Source organism: Osmerus mordax, unplaced genomic scaffold, assembly GCF_038355195.1.
Source record: "Osmerus mordax isolate fOsmMor3 unplaced genomic scaffold, fOsmMor3.pri Scaffold_69, whole genome shotgun sequence".
Classification (NCBI taxonomy): domain Eukaryota; kingdom Metazoa; phylum Chordata; class Actinopteri; order Osmeriformes; family Osmeridae; genus Osmerus; species Osmerus mordax.
Window position 1 is genome coordinate 18593 of NW_027120626.1, and position 14952 is coordinate 33544.

General features: G+C 46.7%; 2 protein-coding genes across 3 annotated transcripts; one reads left to right on the top strand and one right to left on the bottom strand.

Moving 5' to 3' along the window:
- The first annotated feature begins 809 nt into the window (after positions 1 to 809).
- On the top strand, positions 810 to 9400 carry LOC136940148 (stathmin-2-like). Its single transcript, XM_067232269.1, has 5 exons — positions 810 to 949; positions 5843 to 5938; positions 6339 to 6514; positions 6856 to 7047; positions 7230 to 9400. The coding sequence occupies exons 1-5, from the start codon at positions 931 to 933 to the stop codon at positions 7287 to 7289; spliced, it is 543 nt and encodes a 180-aa protein (XP_067088370.1). The 5' UTR covers positions 810 to 930; the 3' UTR covers positions 7290 to 9400.
- Positions 9401 to 11098: 1698 nt separating this feature from the next.
- On the bottom strand, positions 11099 to 13659 carry LOC136940147 (hairy/enhancer-of-split related with YRPW motif protein 1-like). 2 transcript variants are annotated; one of them, XM_067232268.1, is made up of 5 exons: positions 13502 to 13659; positions 13223 to 13298; positions 13036 to 13119; positions 12786 to 12867; positions 11099 to 12420 (listed from the first exon to the last, which is right to left on the bottom strand). In XM_067232268.1, the coding sequence occupies exons 1-5, from the start codon at positions 13585 to 13587 to the stop codon at positions 11717 to 11719; spliced, it is 1032 nt and encodes a 343-aa protein (XP_067088369.1). In that variant the 5' UTR covers positions 13588 to 13659; the 3' UTR covers positions 11099 to 11716. The 2 variants fall into 2 exon arrangements, with proteins under 2 accessions (XP_067088369.1, XP_067088368.1); XM_067232267.1 differs by having other exon boundaries at positions 12786 to 12870.
- Positions 13660 to 14952: the final 1293 nt, after the last annotated feature.

The window sequence follows — 14952 nt, forward strand, 5'->3', positions numbered from 1 at the left end:
CTTAGGCTAATGTCTACCTGCCTTAACAACCTCAGACTAGATAATAAAAAATGTCGTCTGCATAAACTTTGCAATTCAAAAACGCGTCTTCAGCGGGCGTAGGAGGCCTATCCAAAATGGTCTATTGGAGCATAGCCTGGCCTGCATATTTTTGATAGCCTATGATAACCTATATTTGATATCAAAAACATGTTATTATTCATTTCGTAGCCTACCTTTAGTATAAGTATATATATAATAGTATATATATAAGTATAGTACTGTATATTATTGCCTATATTTCTCTACAGTAGCCTATATTGAGTATAGCCAGACCGCTATTGTCAAGTTCCTGTGAATTATGTTTTAAATGTAGCTCCCCTAATATTTGTGATATCGATATGGCTGATGTGTTGTAGCCTACGTAGGTTATTTGTTTCAATATATAAACGTGTTGTTAAGTCTCTATTAATGATTTCATTGTGATCGACGTCTGTCCTCCTTTAAAGTTGGGTTGCCTCTACCTGCTGATGGATTTCAGAACCATGGACAGGGATAGTTATCAGAATTAGTTTCTAGCCTATTAGGAAACGTAGTTTCTTGAAGAGGTCACACCATTAATGAGTGGTAACACCCTCTCCCTCACCTTTACACAGCGGTCGCTTGTATACTCTAATAGCAACACAACAAAATAGGCGATACTGGAGAGCAACACTCCCTTGCTCAGAGATACGCGTCAGGGGTCCTCGGCAGCCAATCTGCTCGAGCACGTAGACGCTCGTAACTCACCAGCCCCCTGTCTCGCGTTCTCATTCCCCACATAGCAGTGATCTGCTGACTCAGTGCCTTATACAGCAAGCCAGTCCCTTCTCCCGCGCCACCGAAGAGAACTGCGACCGACGCACGCTCCGCTATAGCTCCTCTTCAAGCACCACCGCACAGACTACAGACATGGCTAAAACCGCAATCGGTAAGATCACGGTTTCTGTATTTTCTCAGATTCGTTTGGGTGAATCTATGGGTTAGTTGGGCTTTTACGTGTTATGGATGCTGCGATGTGTAGCGGCAACACCCATGGTACAAAAGGATGCTCGGCATCAGTGGGGAGCGGTCAAGTCTGTCGCATGCCTATAAAGATGTTTCACTTTATTAAAATAAGTAGGCCATGGCCAAGTGATTTGTTTGTTAATTCCCAGGTTATGACACCAGACATGTATAATTTCATTAGGCTTATTAAAAAAGGGCGGATTGTAGTGAGCCCATTTATGATTGAATATAGCCTATCTAGTATTGCGCTATGTTGTCAAAAACATGTTCGTACCTTCTTCAAATCATTAGACATAGGAACGCGCAGGAATATTGGCAAGGGATTTTCGTGCAACTATTGGTACTTTTATTGATAATGCGCCGCACCTGCCACTGTGGGCCGACACATGCACACTCGTGCAGCATAATGCAGACCGGCCCCACCCAACATCCTCTGCTCCTTCATCGCAAACCAACCTCAAGGGTGTGAATTGATTTACTGTGACGAATCTTGCCATGCAAACGGGGCCATCCTTTATAGGTAATACAATGGATGCAGGCAAAATAAAATAATAGGGAGTGACCTCTAATGGGTGAAAAGAAAATGAATCTTCACGAGTGCACTTTGTATTTACCAAGCTAGCAAGTCAGAGTACTATGGCTCCGATTGATATTGAAATAGGTGATGCCTTTTGCAGAATGCATTCGTTGCAATCCAAACTGACGATGATGTGACATTTATTCACGACTTGTATGCGTCATATTGCCTACACCATTATGATCACTGAAATCGGTAGTAGATTGATATGTTATGGCCTATAGCATGTGATTACTTGGATATTTTCATATTCTGCCTGCACATTTTGTATAATGTGGGTCTGACGATACGAGTAAAATGACTGCGTCAAACTCTAATGTTAAAGCATTTTGGGAGGAGAAGATTGAGGCCTCAGTGAAGAGTACGTGTCTACACATTTGACGCTGCGTAGCGGAGCGTATTGACGCGCACTTAAAATCCTTTTTGGACATTGGAGACAATCTTTTTCTTCTGTCTGGGGACGTCCTCGATTCCAGATGAATTGACTGGTGATAGATGGTGGCGCGTGCAGACAGACAGCAATAAAGGATGTCTTGATGTCTGTACCCACGACATGGGTTTTTTTCCCCTTGGATTGACTCTAGGGCCAAGTGGGTTTGTCCAGACACATAAGTATGATTTAATCATGTACAGTAGGAGCAGCTGTTGTGCTGTTGGACAGTTTCTCAAACAACATTTTATGTCTCACTCCTGGAAATGGAGATGTTCTGAATGTTGAGACAAAATCTTTTTATACTCTTTTTTTCTTTGGCACACACCCTACATACATCATAGACTCAGACCGACATTTGCTCATGTGCATTAAAACTCTGTCTGATAAGGAATAAAAACCTCTTATCATGATCCCACGAGGACCATCATTCTCAGCTAGGCGTGGCTGTTCGTCATTACCTATTGTAACCCTTATTATATACTTGGTCTTCAGGGCCCAAGTCGTTCTGAGACGATGGTGGGTCGTATGGGTGATGAACAATTTGTAGCTCATTTTCCTCTCTGACAAAAAACGTGGGATGAAAATCTTCCTCATCTACTTTTGTGATCAGTTTTTGCCAGGAACGCCAGGTTCCCCACTTCCGCTGATGAGTTGCTCAAAGGAGATTCACTTCAATCCACACGGAAGCCAAATGTTCAAATGGAAAAGGAACTGCACTTGTCCACCATGACAATTGACAATCCCAGATAATAAACTGGCTTTGGATGATGCTGTGATCTCATACGAACCGATTGTCAGGTGCTTAAGAAGCTATGTACGAATCAGTACCTGTGCAGGATCTAGCCTGTGACTCAGTACAACAGCTGTTCAATTTACCATCAGGCTCCATGTTTGCTTCGGCAATTTTCAGTTGAGCTTTGTCCCTTTGCCAAACTCCAGCTCATTACAAGGCTGATTAAACATGAAACACTGGGTGTGGTTCTGGCTGAAAAGAACTTATCCTTCCTTCCTTCCTTTTTTTTGTTTTCTTAAGTCAAACATGCTCTGTTGTGTCCATGTATTGAGTTTGACAGTGCACAGTGACACAGCCCATGAATTCTAGCCGCTCACCCCTACCCTTACACTTTACTAGCCAATTTTGTACTGTAATGCCTCATCATAGAGCAGTAATTATATATCCTGCCTGTCCGGAGGGAATGTGCTGTAAATGGTGGACAGTCTCTATCTGTTAGATAGCTACCTTTGGTGTTTATGGAGCCTTGGGGAGGCATATATGTTGCTGAGAGAAAGCGGTTAAAGCAATGGGGCAGAGGGGAGATTATGAGTGTGTGTGTGTGTGTGTGTGGGGCGGGGTTATCAGGTTTATGAGAATGGATGCAGATCTTGGAGGGGAGTTCTGGGGGGGCAGGAAGTGAGTGGCAGCACAGAGAGACGGGGGGAAGGGATGCATTCTGAGGGGTGAGGCAGGAGAAAGAGGGGGGGGGGTATGGGGGTGGGGGAGCGGGAGCGGCGAGGTTATTGATTGTCCGTGATGGCACGTTGATGGATTACTGCAGGAAGGGAAGTGTGGCTGGCTTAGTCCCTGTGGTGAGTAACTTTCCACACAATTGTGCATGCAGATAGAGAGATGCTGAGTTGATGAGATGGGCTGTTTCACGAATCATTCCTAACTGAAAATGCGTGGCTTCCCTCTTCCAAAATAGTGTGCAGATAGCTAATAGATATGATGTTTTCCGTTCTGTTGTGCAGAATAGCGTGCATGCAGTTATATGAAAATTGAATGTTAGGGGTTTTCTAATGCGGTAAAAAAAAATGGACGAGAGCTGTTAGGAGAACACAAATAACAATCACCACAAACTTTGGAAATAATTATGTCAGCAACTGAACACTGCTGACAATTTCAGATTCAGAAGTATGTCATTATAAATGTCAACTTGCAACAGGGCTGTCTTCCTGCTCTAGAAAGTTCTAATCTTGGAACTTGCAACATCCCTGCTGTCTGTCTAACTGAGGAGCTAAATACCAACCACGTGCTTCTGCTTGAAGAGCTGACAACCGCAGACTGAGAATCTTTTCAGACCTGACCAGAAGCCATTTAACCTGAATTATCTGCTCCACTGAATTGTCAATTGCCGATATCCGTGCCTCTCGAGTAACTGTGAAAATGGCTACCAGCGTGTTGCCATACACAGGTTTTAATGAGCCTGTGACAGCTAACCGCCCACATCTCTTGTCCCCCACCACCACCACCGTGGTACGGTAATTAGAAATGTAAATCTCCTCAGAGATGACTGCTTCCATTAAACCGCTTTGGGGTATGTGGTCTCAGTGGGGTTTTCAGCTCCGTTTTTTTCCTCACTCTTGTTTTCCACGATCCCTCTCTTACCTCGGCAAAAGGGTTCAAACCACTTCCCATCACGGTTTCCCCCTCTGCTCTCTCTCCTCGCCTCTTGGGAAGGGGGTTAACAGGCCCCTCAGAGAGGCTGCGGTCCTACAGGAGAGCTGATGACATTAGGGTGGCGTCTGTCGGTCTGGTTGGAGTCTGGCTAAAGTGGCCGGGGGATTTGGATCGGGGCTGAGTTAACAGCATGGCCACCGACAATGTATCCACTATGGATTATAGGTTCATTTTCACTTCATTTGTTGTCCTCTCCATTGATCAACACGGAATAGATTCAGTTACATGAGTTTGACTAACAGAAAGTCATCCTTTAAGCAATTGTATCCCCCCTACATTGTAATTTCTTTTGAAGATTGATGTCTTCCAGAGTTTGGATAGGGGCTCCCGCAGGTGAACTTGTCTCACAGGAAGAGAAATGTGGCCCGGTTCAGCCTTGAGGGCTGAAAGTGATTGATCATGCCTGGCACCTGCATTCTGGACGTGATAGTCCCCCTGTGGGTCTCTGTACCCACAATAGCAATAGTATCTGAACAGAAACGCTGCAGTCGGAACTAGTTCCTTTCCCTCTCTCTTCCTTTGGGAATGTTCTAGAACATTGACGCACTGTAGTTCCTCACTTCAATAAAGGTGCCAAATATGTACAAAGGGGAAAAAGCAAGGGTAAGCAAGGTTACTTTAGACTTTTTTTTGTTGTTGCTTTTTTCATTTTCCCAGGATCCCTTCTTTCCCTTTTAGTGCACTTTTGTTCCTCCTCTTGCCTTGACCAATGCCAAATGCATATTAAACAGCTTCCAGATTGGAGCTGGCTCCACCATTTGTCGACAGTTTTAGATCCGGTGGCCCAGTGAATCTCACTGTGGATTTGGCTCATATTATAGAGGAAGTCATTTCTCAGATAACTCTTAATGAATTCATTATTTGCTTCAGTAGCCAAGGAAAGATAATGATGTTGAAAAAATCTGGAGATTGTCCGCTCAGCTGAAGCCAAAAGACTAGCCTGCGTTAGTAGATGTTTCCAGAGTGCCAAACAGACTAGGTCAGGGGGGCAATGTAGCACCAGGATACGTAAATAAATTATAAGGTGAAACCAAATGCATTACTAATTATGCGTGAGGATTCCTGTGGAGGATAAGGTTGTTAAGGAAACAAGTCCTTTCAAGGACAGCCCCACCCCACTTCCTGCTTCTGGCACCACGCCCACAGAAACCAGAAAATAACTACAAAGCCCATGATAATTCATCCGAATCATGATGATGTTTTATTTGTTGTCGTATTTTTAGGTTTTGCTGAATATTTATTTTCCACAAACATCTAACGAGGCTGTTTGGCCAATCCCTCGTAGGGGTTGGAGAAAGTGGGTTAATGTGTCTTTGATGTGGGGCTTTGTCTGATTGTTGATTCACAGCCTACAAAGAGAAGATGAAGGAGATTTCGGTCCTCTCTCTCATCTGCTCCTGTCTGTACCCCGAGGCTCGTAAGAACCTCATGGGCGAGTTTGAAGGTAGGCAACAGGATCAACTGCTTTGTCTCTTTTGAAGGTGTTTGAAAACACATCCTCTTATTTAAGCGAAAGGCCACGTCGGGAGCGTGGAGTTTCTCTCTCTCTCTCTTTCGTTTTGTTCCGTGTGCTCATCATCTTTTTTTCTTCTTCTCACCCCCCCCCCCACCTCCCACACACATGATCAATCACCCTCCTCTTCTTCTCTCCATGTCTCTCTCTCTCCACCCTCCTCTTCTTCTCTCCGTGTCTCTCTCTCTCCACCCTCCTCGTTCTCTCTCACTCTCTCCATCTTACCACGCACCCACCCACGCACGCACGCACGCGCGCATGAACACGTCATGCGCTATCTGTCGCCCCCAACACACACACACACTCAAACACACACTTCCCCACCTTCCAGCAGACATGGAGGTCAAGCCCATCAACAAGCGGGCCTCAGGCCAGGCCTTCGAGGTGATCCTCAAGCCCCCCTCCCCCGTGTCCGACGCCGCCCACACCATTACCAACCCCCCGAAGAAGGAGGTCTCTCTGGAGGACATCCAGAAGAAGCTGGAGGCCGCGGAGGACCGCCGGAGAGTGAGTCTTCCCCTCTCATCCTCTTCTTCCTCCCCAGGCTCGACCTGCTGGACAAGAGCCGGTCCTGTCCGGCTCTAAATCCATGAATCGATTGGACCGATCGGTCATGCCGTTGAACCATCTATATATTGATCGAGCAGTGTATCGTTGGAATCAGCGACGCAATTATGGATTGGAACATATGGTCTACCGGGACACACACACACGCACACACACGTTCTCGAGAAACGACACTAACGAGCTGTTTCCTGTTTCCTTCCCCACTCCACCGCATCCCGCTTCTCAAATACACTCTTACGCTTTCACCACACACACGTGTACACACACACACACACTCCCAGTCCCAGGAGGCGTTGGTGCTGCGGGCCCTGGCGGAGAAGAGGGAGCACGAGCGCGACGTGCTGCTCAAGGCCATGGAGGAGAACAGCAACTTCAGCCGCATGGCCGAGGAGAAGCTCACCATGAAGATGGAGCAGATCAAGGAGAACCGCCAGGCCTACCTGGCTTCCATCATGGAGCGCCTGCAGGAGAAGGTGAGGAGGGGAGAGGGGGGGGTGGTGGTGGTGGAGGGAGGGGAGGTTGGGGTTTAGAAGGGAGAAAGAAGAGAGGAGGGACATGTCCAGAAAGGGGCTGCAAGGGAAGCGTACGTTTATCTGTGCTGACGGCGTTGTTTTGTTTTACAAATGTACATATGTGTGTGTGTGTGTGTGTTCAGGAGAAGCATGCCCAGATGGTGCGCAGGAACAAGGAGTTGAGAGAAGAGATCACAGCGTGAGCGGGAGCCTCTCTCACCCACCTCCCCACGCCCTACAAGTCTCCCTTGTAACCTACCATCTCCCCTCCCCCCATCCGTCTCCCCGCCCCCACGCCATGACCCCGCCCCCCCAACCACCTCTGCTGCAACATCCCCCCCCCCCCACACACGACCACCCCTGTGTCAGAAGTCGTGGAGAACACCTGTGAGGAGGGTTCAAATCCTAGTCTCAACACCTCGAACAGACAGGGGTGAAGTGAATAAAAATTCAAAAACACAAAAAAACGCCAATTCTCCCACTCCTCTCAAAAGAATGTTTTTGCTCGATTTCAATTATGAAAAAACTTGTAAAAGTGAGTATCGTTTATTTCTTGTTTTTTTTTTGTAAATACTTCTTTTTTTGTTATATCCAGTACAATACAGAAGCAAGTATTGATTGCAAGTGTGCCATTCTGTTCTCCATCTCTCTATTTGTGGATGTAATTGTTTGATTATCATTTAATCCCAGACACTCCTGTTTGCGGTTCCTATTGTTATCAAGCTTAGGTGTTTGTCGTGAGTTTGCCAGCTAGTGACCGTTTGCAGTATCTGGTCGTGTCTGCCTAACTCTACGTCACAAATCTCACACAGTTTTAGTCCGAGTGTGCACTGGTGAAGGCTTCCGACCCCTCATGGATCAAACCACCGTCTCACTGATGCAACAGAGAGCCCCAAGGGAGAGGCCCCAACTATACGTGTTAGCATTCACTTCCTGTGTAATCAACGGAGAAGTACGCTAGTGTGCACTCAGCGCAACAACAAAAAAGTGTCGGAAAGAGAAATGGGACCCAGCCCGTCTGTCTCTGTGTCGAGAATGCAAGCAGTCACTGCACACTGACTCCAGCGACAGTGCTTCAGGAGAATACTATAGCATTTATGAGCCCATTCTCTCGTCTGTCTGCCTCGCGCCCCTTTTCTCAAGTCCCGCCCCGACCACACCCCCCCCCCCCACCTCCCCCACCCCCGTCAGCCCACGCACACGTCCGCGACACACATACATGCCCGCACACACGCACACACACTGTGGGACACACACAAACGGAGAACGCTCGGTAAGCGTAGTCGTAGTTCAAGGTCCTTTATGTCCAACGTGTCGCCCCGCCTGTCCATTTCCTCGACCCAATGGTAGACCACAGAGTAGTGTCCCTCGCTTCTCAAGATTGGCCGAATGACCTGTCAATCATCTATTAGCATTCACGATCTCCAAGTGCACGGGTGCCATGACTGTAGAAGTGCCAGAAATGCTGCTGTGACATCACGTCAATTGCGAGGTTCTTAAGCGTGGCCAAAACTAGGATCAGTTAGACTTCCAGAGTAATCACGTAAACCAACAAAGGCGGGACAACACCAACCTGATCCACAAATCTGCATAAACTATCCATTGTAACCAGACCTTAGTCCCATTTTATCCTTATCCAATAAGACATCCTAGGATTAGGACTAAGAAAACGAGATAGCACCATGCTAGACTGTGTCAGTCTCGTACCGCTAACGTCCAAACAGACAGAAGACCATCGACTGCCAAACATCAGTATGGTCGAACCCCAATCATTCCTTCCAAGTACTAAAGAACACCAAACTGCAAATGAAGGAAGGAGTCTGTCTTTGAAAAGTCAGACGTAGCGAATGTATAAGCATAGGAGTGACAAGCCCTTAAAGAAGGAGATTCTAGGTTGGGGGGGTGGTTCAGTGAGGCTCTGGAGCCTCTGAGCTAAAGCCCAGAGGATAGCATTGCCTAGCATTGGCCTGCTGGATGATTTAGCAAAAAGGACAATGTTCAAGCCATGTTGGTCACATATACAGGCGTGTGTGCTTTTGTGTGTGTGTGTGTATATATACAGTATGTGTGAGTGTGTGTGTGTGTTTCAGGATAGGTGGGTAGTCTAGGATTTGACCTTGAAAAGGAACTTTGTAGTAGGGACAGTTGCATAATGATCACTTACTGTTAACCTTCTCATGGGTGTCACAACTTCCCGTTGTGGCCCTACCTACCTGCCTACCTGACTTCCTCTCCCTGTTTGTGTGTTTCCCCCTTCCACATATATCTTTGTGAGCAAGCTGTGGTTAATAAAGTTTGGGGTTCAGTCAAAGAAGTATGACTTGGGTGTATTTTTTGCATTGCAACCAAAAACTGTTGTAAAGTACAGCATGTTTGCACACATCTAACCTTAACCAACAAGTATACACACACATCATTTTTCAGACATATATTTTAACTTGGGCTTCCTTATTGTCACAAAGTGAATTTTAAATTGTATTTCAATTTCAGACCTCAAGTGGCACTGTAGGACCAGAGTTGTAATACCACTTGTAACCAGGGGGTGGAGACAAAGCATATGTTTTTATCTAACATCTTTGAGTCATTGCTCAGTTAAGGCACACGAAACCTCATCACACTTTGCTGAGTCTTACCTCAGTGCTAGCAAAACTTTCAGTGGGATGAAGGGCGTGTGAAGTAGGGAGGAAGGGTGGTTAAAAGAAGGGAGGTTGAAGGAGGACTGAGAAAAAGGAGCAATTTTGTCACTGTTTTAAGGCAGCGGCCTAAGTGTGGACAGAGTGTGAGATTAAGGAACAGGAAGAATGACAAGCTTCAGTAATGGCTGGGACAACACCACACAGCTCACTCTCTCTCTCTCTCTCTCTCTCTCTCTCTCTCTCTCTCTCCTCCCCCTCTCCCCCCTCCTTCTGTTTCTCTCCCTCTTTCTGTCTCCCTTTTTCCTCCCCAGCTTATTTACTCTCTCTCTCCACTTATTCTCCTTCTCTCATTCTTCCCACCCCCCCCTTTTGCTTCAACCTGCTTCTCTCCCCTCATTTATTTCTCTCTCGTTCTCTCTTCCCTCTCTTTCCTTCATCTCCCTCTCCTCGTCCTCCCTCTCTTCTTCCTCCATCCCTCCATCCCAAGTTCCCACGCACAGGGCCCAGTCAGGCTGCTATTGTCCAGGATATCCCCTCCTTGTTAATGGTTTCCTGTACACACACACACACACACATACACACACACACATACACACACACACAAATAAACGAACACTCACAAACACCCACATACATTCACATGCCTTAACCCTAAAAATAACTTTTCTATTTTAGTTCCAGTCATTCTAAAATACATAGACAGTTCTCTTTTCTAATAGGTCTTTTATTACAGGGAAATCAAAATCAACTTGGTAAAGCCAAGAAATGTGATTTGTCATCGCTTTTCTACATCACAAAAATGGAATGTCCAAAATTACTTTCTAGCTATGCACTTGGTGTGTGTCACTGACGCACTATGCGTCAGTGACACACACCAAGCAAACATGGTCTTGACGGATGTTGGTAACGCCATGGAAACCACTGGGGTCCAGTGTTTCATAGAAACAAATCTACTGCTCTGCATTCTATTTAAAACAGTATCTGTATCATTACAATTATGTTTGTATCTGTTTTGGCCTTCCAAGAGCATTGTCAAACTCACTTTAGGGGGATGTACGGTGGAATGTAATTCTACAGTACGAAAATGATGTGATAGCTGAATTCAAATGTCCTGCATAACTCTATACAAACCCTACAGCCATCAGCTCTCAACTGGGACATGGAACCAGGGATCTTAACTTAGAGAAGCTTATCATTCCTTTTGTCTGTTTGGTGAACAGTTGACATGACTTAATTTGTGGGTTTCTATCAGGGGATGGGAAGTTAAATCAGGGGAAGCTGAAGTTAAAAACAAACGGACCTCAGTGACCATATGATGGTGCAGATAAATCCCAATTTAGACTGTGGACAGTGCCCGACACCCCCCCCCCCCCCCCCCCCCTTGCTAACTTCTGTTCCTAACATTTAGTCAAAACAAGCACCTGGTTTCAGTTATTCCACCCCATAAACTACCGTGAAATGGGGGGTGACCCTCTAACACCTCAATGGCCCTGACACACACACACACGCACACACACACCCTCAGTGACTATTTGCTGTACTCTTTATCTCGGTCTAACATAAGCATATGCAGACACACAGCCACAGTGTCTAGGGGAGGCACCGATACATTGGGAAACAAAGAAGACAGTTTCACTGAGACCTTGACGGGCGACTGACTGCCTGACCATCTGGATAACGTTCTCTTGATTGGCTAACACCTCCGAACTCCTAAAAGAGGGCGTGGACATGGCCTCCCAGGAAAACAACACACAGATCCAATCAACACTGTAAAACACTTTTTACTGTCATTTTCCCATCTTTTCATAAGAAATCACAATTCTCTAGAGAAAATACAAATCCTATAGCTATCTCCTCTATAGGATGCCAGTATTATATAAAACCAAAAACCTTTTTTGAAACTTTTTTTTTAATAAAAATCAAATCTTGTTTTGTGAAGATCCAGCTCAGCCGGATTGAGTTCAGTCCAGGAAGAAGGGGGTGGGGTTACACGTTCAGAAGGCACCTATTTCCATGCCCCAGGGTCTATAGGGTTTTCCTAGGCTGGCGGCAGGGGCGGGGGGGCTGAGGGTGGTGGAGGAAGAGGGGGCGAGAATGGGGAAAGCACTGAAGGGGAAGGGAAAGGCAGAGAGGGAGGACAGGAGAGGGGGGGAGAGCTTGGACACGGCCGAGGAAGGGCTCATCCCCAGGGGGTGGGCCACGCCGGCCGAGGCGGCCGTCGGAGGGATGCGGATCGCCCCCTGGGCGTGCTCCGAATGGGACGTCCCGCCGCCCAGCCTGCTGGGAACGTGCGTCTCGGTGGATGAGGACGAGGAGGACGAGGAGGGCGTGGAGGAGGAGGAGGAACTGGAGGACGAGGTGGATGGGCTATTGGTGGCACTACGGGACAGCGACGCTAACGATGCTATCGTCGCTAGCGTGGCCCCTTGCTGCTGCTGGTGCTGGTGCTGGAGCATGAGGTGGTGAGCCAGGTGAGCAGGGGGGGAACCGAAGGCAGACCCCCAGGCCAAGTGACCCAGACCAGAGTGGGCCTCCCTCTGGGTTGCATAGCTGTTGAGGTGGGACACAAGGCGGATGCGCAGTGGGTCGGTACTGTCCAGCCCCTCAATTATACTCAGGTAGCGGGCTGTCTCGGCCAAACACTCCCTGAATCCCAGCCCCCGGTAGTCCATGGCCAGGGCGTGGGCGTCAAAGTAACCTGCAAGGGAGAGGGAGGGAGGAACCTGTTTAGTCAGAAAATCCCCTAGAGGCAAACTTCCAAAACAAGTCTATCAGGAGAGTGGATTTCTTTACCAAGAATATGTCTCTTGCAATGTATTTGGAAGAGAAAAAAAAGAAGATAGTTCTTTAAGGTTTCAAAACGATTCCGTTTGTTTGACCGTGAGGTCTAATCTGAATTATTAATTAATTCGACGAAACATGCAGACGTTGACTAATGATAATAATAATTTTTCTTTTGTACAATAACATAATCTTGGAAATGATTCCACAAAATACGATAACCAATCGATTGTGTTATTCAATTAATTAATTAATTTTTTAATAACTATAAATTGATTGTACCTTTGCCTCCAGCAGCGTGAAGCATCTTCAAATGATCCACCGTCATCTGCAGTATCTCTGCTTTCTCCAGTTTAGCTGAACCCTGCTTGATAAAAAAAAAAAAAAAACGTAATTAAAGAGCGGTAGTTTAGCCGATTTGTAAATTTCGATTAGTATTAAACAGACTAATATTGACACCTCAGCAATGATAGCCACTAACCAAAAGTCCTAAGCAAACCTGACTATTTTACGCATGACGCGCAAGCCGTACCTGCTTTTCAAATGCGCTGGGAACCAGTCTTCGAAGCTCGGAGAGGCTGTTGTTAATCCGGTCACGGCGACGTTTCTCAATGATCTGAAGGCAGAATTGATTTGTTGAGTCATGGCTTCGATAAAATAGGAAAGAAAGACTTGGGCTTTTACGCACGTTTCAAAGCTAACTAGAAAGATGTACTCACTCCTCGGCGACGCTTCCTTGCTTGCACCTGCGTTGTTGTCGGTGGAGACATCGACCCAAGAGGCGAACTGAGATTCCTTTTCGTAGGAAAAAATAAATACAAGCGTTACAATGTTTTGCATAATTTGAGATACAAGACAAGTATACCACAATGCATGCTTTGACTTTTATGCCATATGCGGGAATGAGTTTTCCATCCACAGCAGATCAACAGGCAAGAGTTTTACGCAAAAGTTGTAAAAAACCTTTGAGCATTGACACACATTTATAGATAACTTACCCATTTTCGTCGCCACTCTCCTTCTCAACTTCGATATTTTCATCAAGCTCGCTGTCCGAAGAACTGAAATCGTGATTCCTTTTCATTTTATCCGCTGTTTCTTCTTGCTCAGGGTATAGTCCTTCTGTGCGCTTCTCCCAGACTTCTACTCGGTATGCCTGGATCTTGTCCGTTTGAAGCATTCTCTTTCCCACGGTATCATTTCTACGCTGCAGCTAGCCAAGAGAGGCGGGGCTTGGCACAGAACTAGCCAATTAAGAAGCGGCCGTGGGTTTAAGTGACAGCGCAGTTGGCCTAAAGACGCCCCGGCTCTTTGAATAATTTTGACATCGGTCCAATAGGCTTTCGGTCCGTGACTGTCGCACTCCGCCCCTGTGTGTCCGCGAGCACTGTGGCTGTCTGTCCCGGTTGTGATGAGGGGTGGCTGGCCGGCTGTCAGCACGCGCTAGCCGTGGGAAAGTTCCTTAGCCCAACGCTGATAACCAATCAGGGGCGACGGCCGTCTCCGACATTGGAATGAATGGGCCAATTGGTTGGGGCGACGGGCGGTCTGCGAGTGAGCGTGTGAACCTGTAATCTAATACTAACTCATCCAAAGGCGAAGTAGTGTACAACAGGAAGCTATGAAGTCTAATCTTACCCCACAGAGCGACATCATGCACGGCAAAGATGCTTAAAAGACCGCGAAGGCTGTGGATGTGTTCAGTCACTCACACACACACACAACAAAAGGCATAATGAAATTAAAAGGGTTCCCTAACTTCCCTCTCTGGTGACTTTGACACACACACACAACACAAACACACACACACAACACAAATACACGCACACACACAGACTACGTCATTTCAAAAGGCATTGTTGTGTTTGTTTGTACATAGGGTTGACTCACGTGACACACTGACGGAACCCCTGCTGATCCACTTAGAGTGCTTTGATAGGAGTAGCTTTAGTCAAGGGTCCCCAAGGAGTCATCTGTTGCAGGGACCCAATGGAGGAACATTTGCACACACACACACACACACACACACACACACACACACACACACGCACACTTACATAAACACACACACACACACACACACACCCATCGTAGGCACACTCGTAAACACACGTACATACACAGCAACACACACACGCTGTTTTGCCCACAGCGGTAGTACAAACAGCTTCCCCAAATACTGTATCTTGCGCACTCGCTGAAACCAATACCCTGAATGAGGACCAGCGCAGGATTCAACGATAGAAGACCTCACACCACATCAGCATCTGTGCCAGAGACACATGTTCAGAAATCAATCTCTTTAATGTTTCCGCAAAACATTCATTTCTACCGATAGGCAAGGCAAGCCCAGGTATACCCGCTCTGTGAAAGAAAATGGCGTAACCCAGGTTCTTATCCCGGGTGGGGACGCCCCCAGTGACAGCGACGGCGGCTGCCTTGATGGTCA

What these genes read in the sequence shown, in the direction of transcription:
- LOC136940148 (XM_067232269.1), top strand. An exon ending in CCGCGGAGGACCGCCGGAGA is followed by an intron (nt 6,515 to 6,855) that starts GTGAGTCTTCCC and finishes ACACACTCCCAG; the next exon opens with TCCCAGGAGGCGTTGGTGCT. An exon ending in TGGAGCGCCTGCAGGAGAAG is followed by an intron (nt 7,048 to 7,229) that starts GTGAGGAGGGGA and finishes GTGTGTGTTCAG; the next exon opens with GAGAAGCATGCCCAGATGGT.
- LOC136940147 (XM_067232267.1), bottom strand. Translation starts at nt 13,587, where the DNA reads ATGAAAAGGAATCACGATTTCAGTTCTTCGGACAGCGAGCTTGATGAA. An exon ending in CAAGGAAGCGTCGCCGAGGA is followed by an intron (nt 13,120 to 13,222) that starts GTGAGTACATCT and finishes TTCTGCCTTCAG; the next exon opens with ATCATTGAGAAACGTCGCCG. An exon ending in CCAGCGCATTTGAAAAGCAG is followed by an intron (nt 12,871 to 13,035) that starts GTACGGCTTGCG and finishes TTTTTTATCAAG; the next exon opens with CAGGGTTCAGCTAAACTGGA.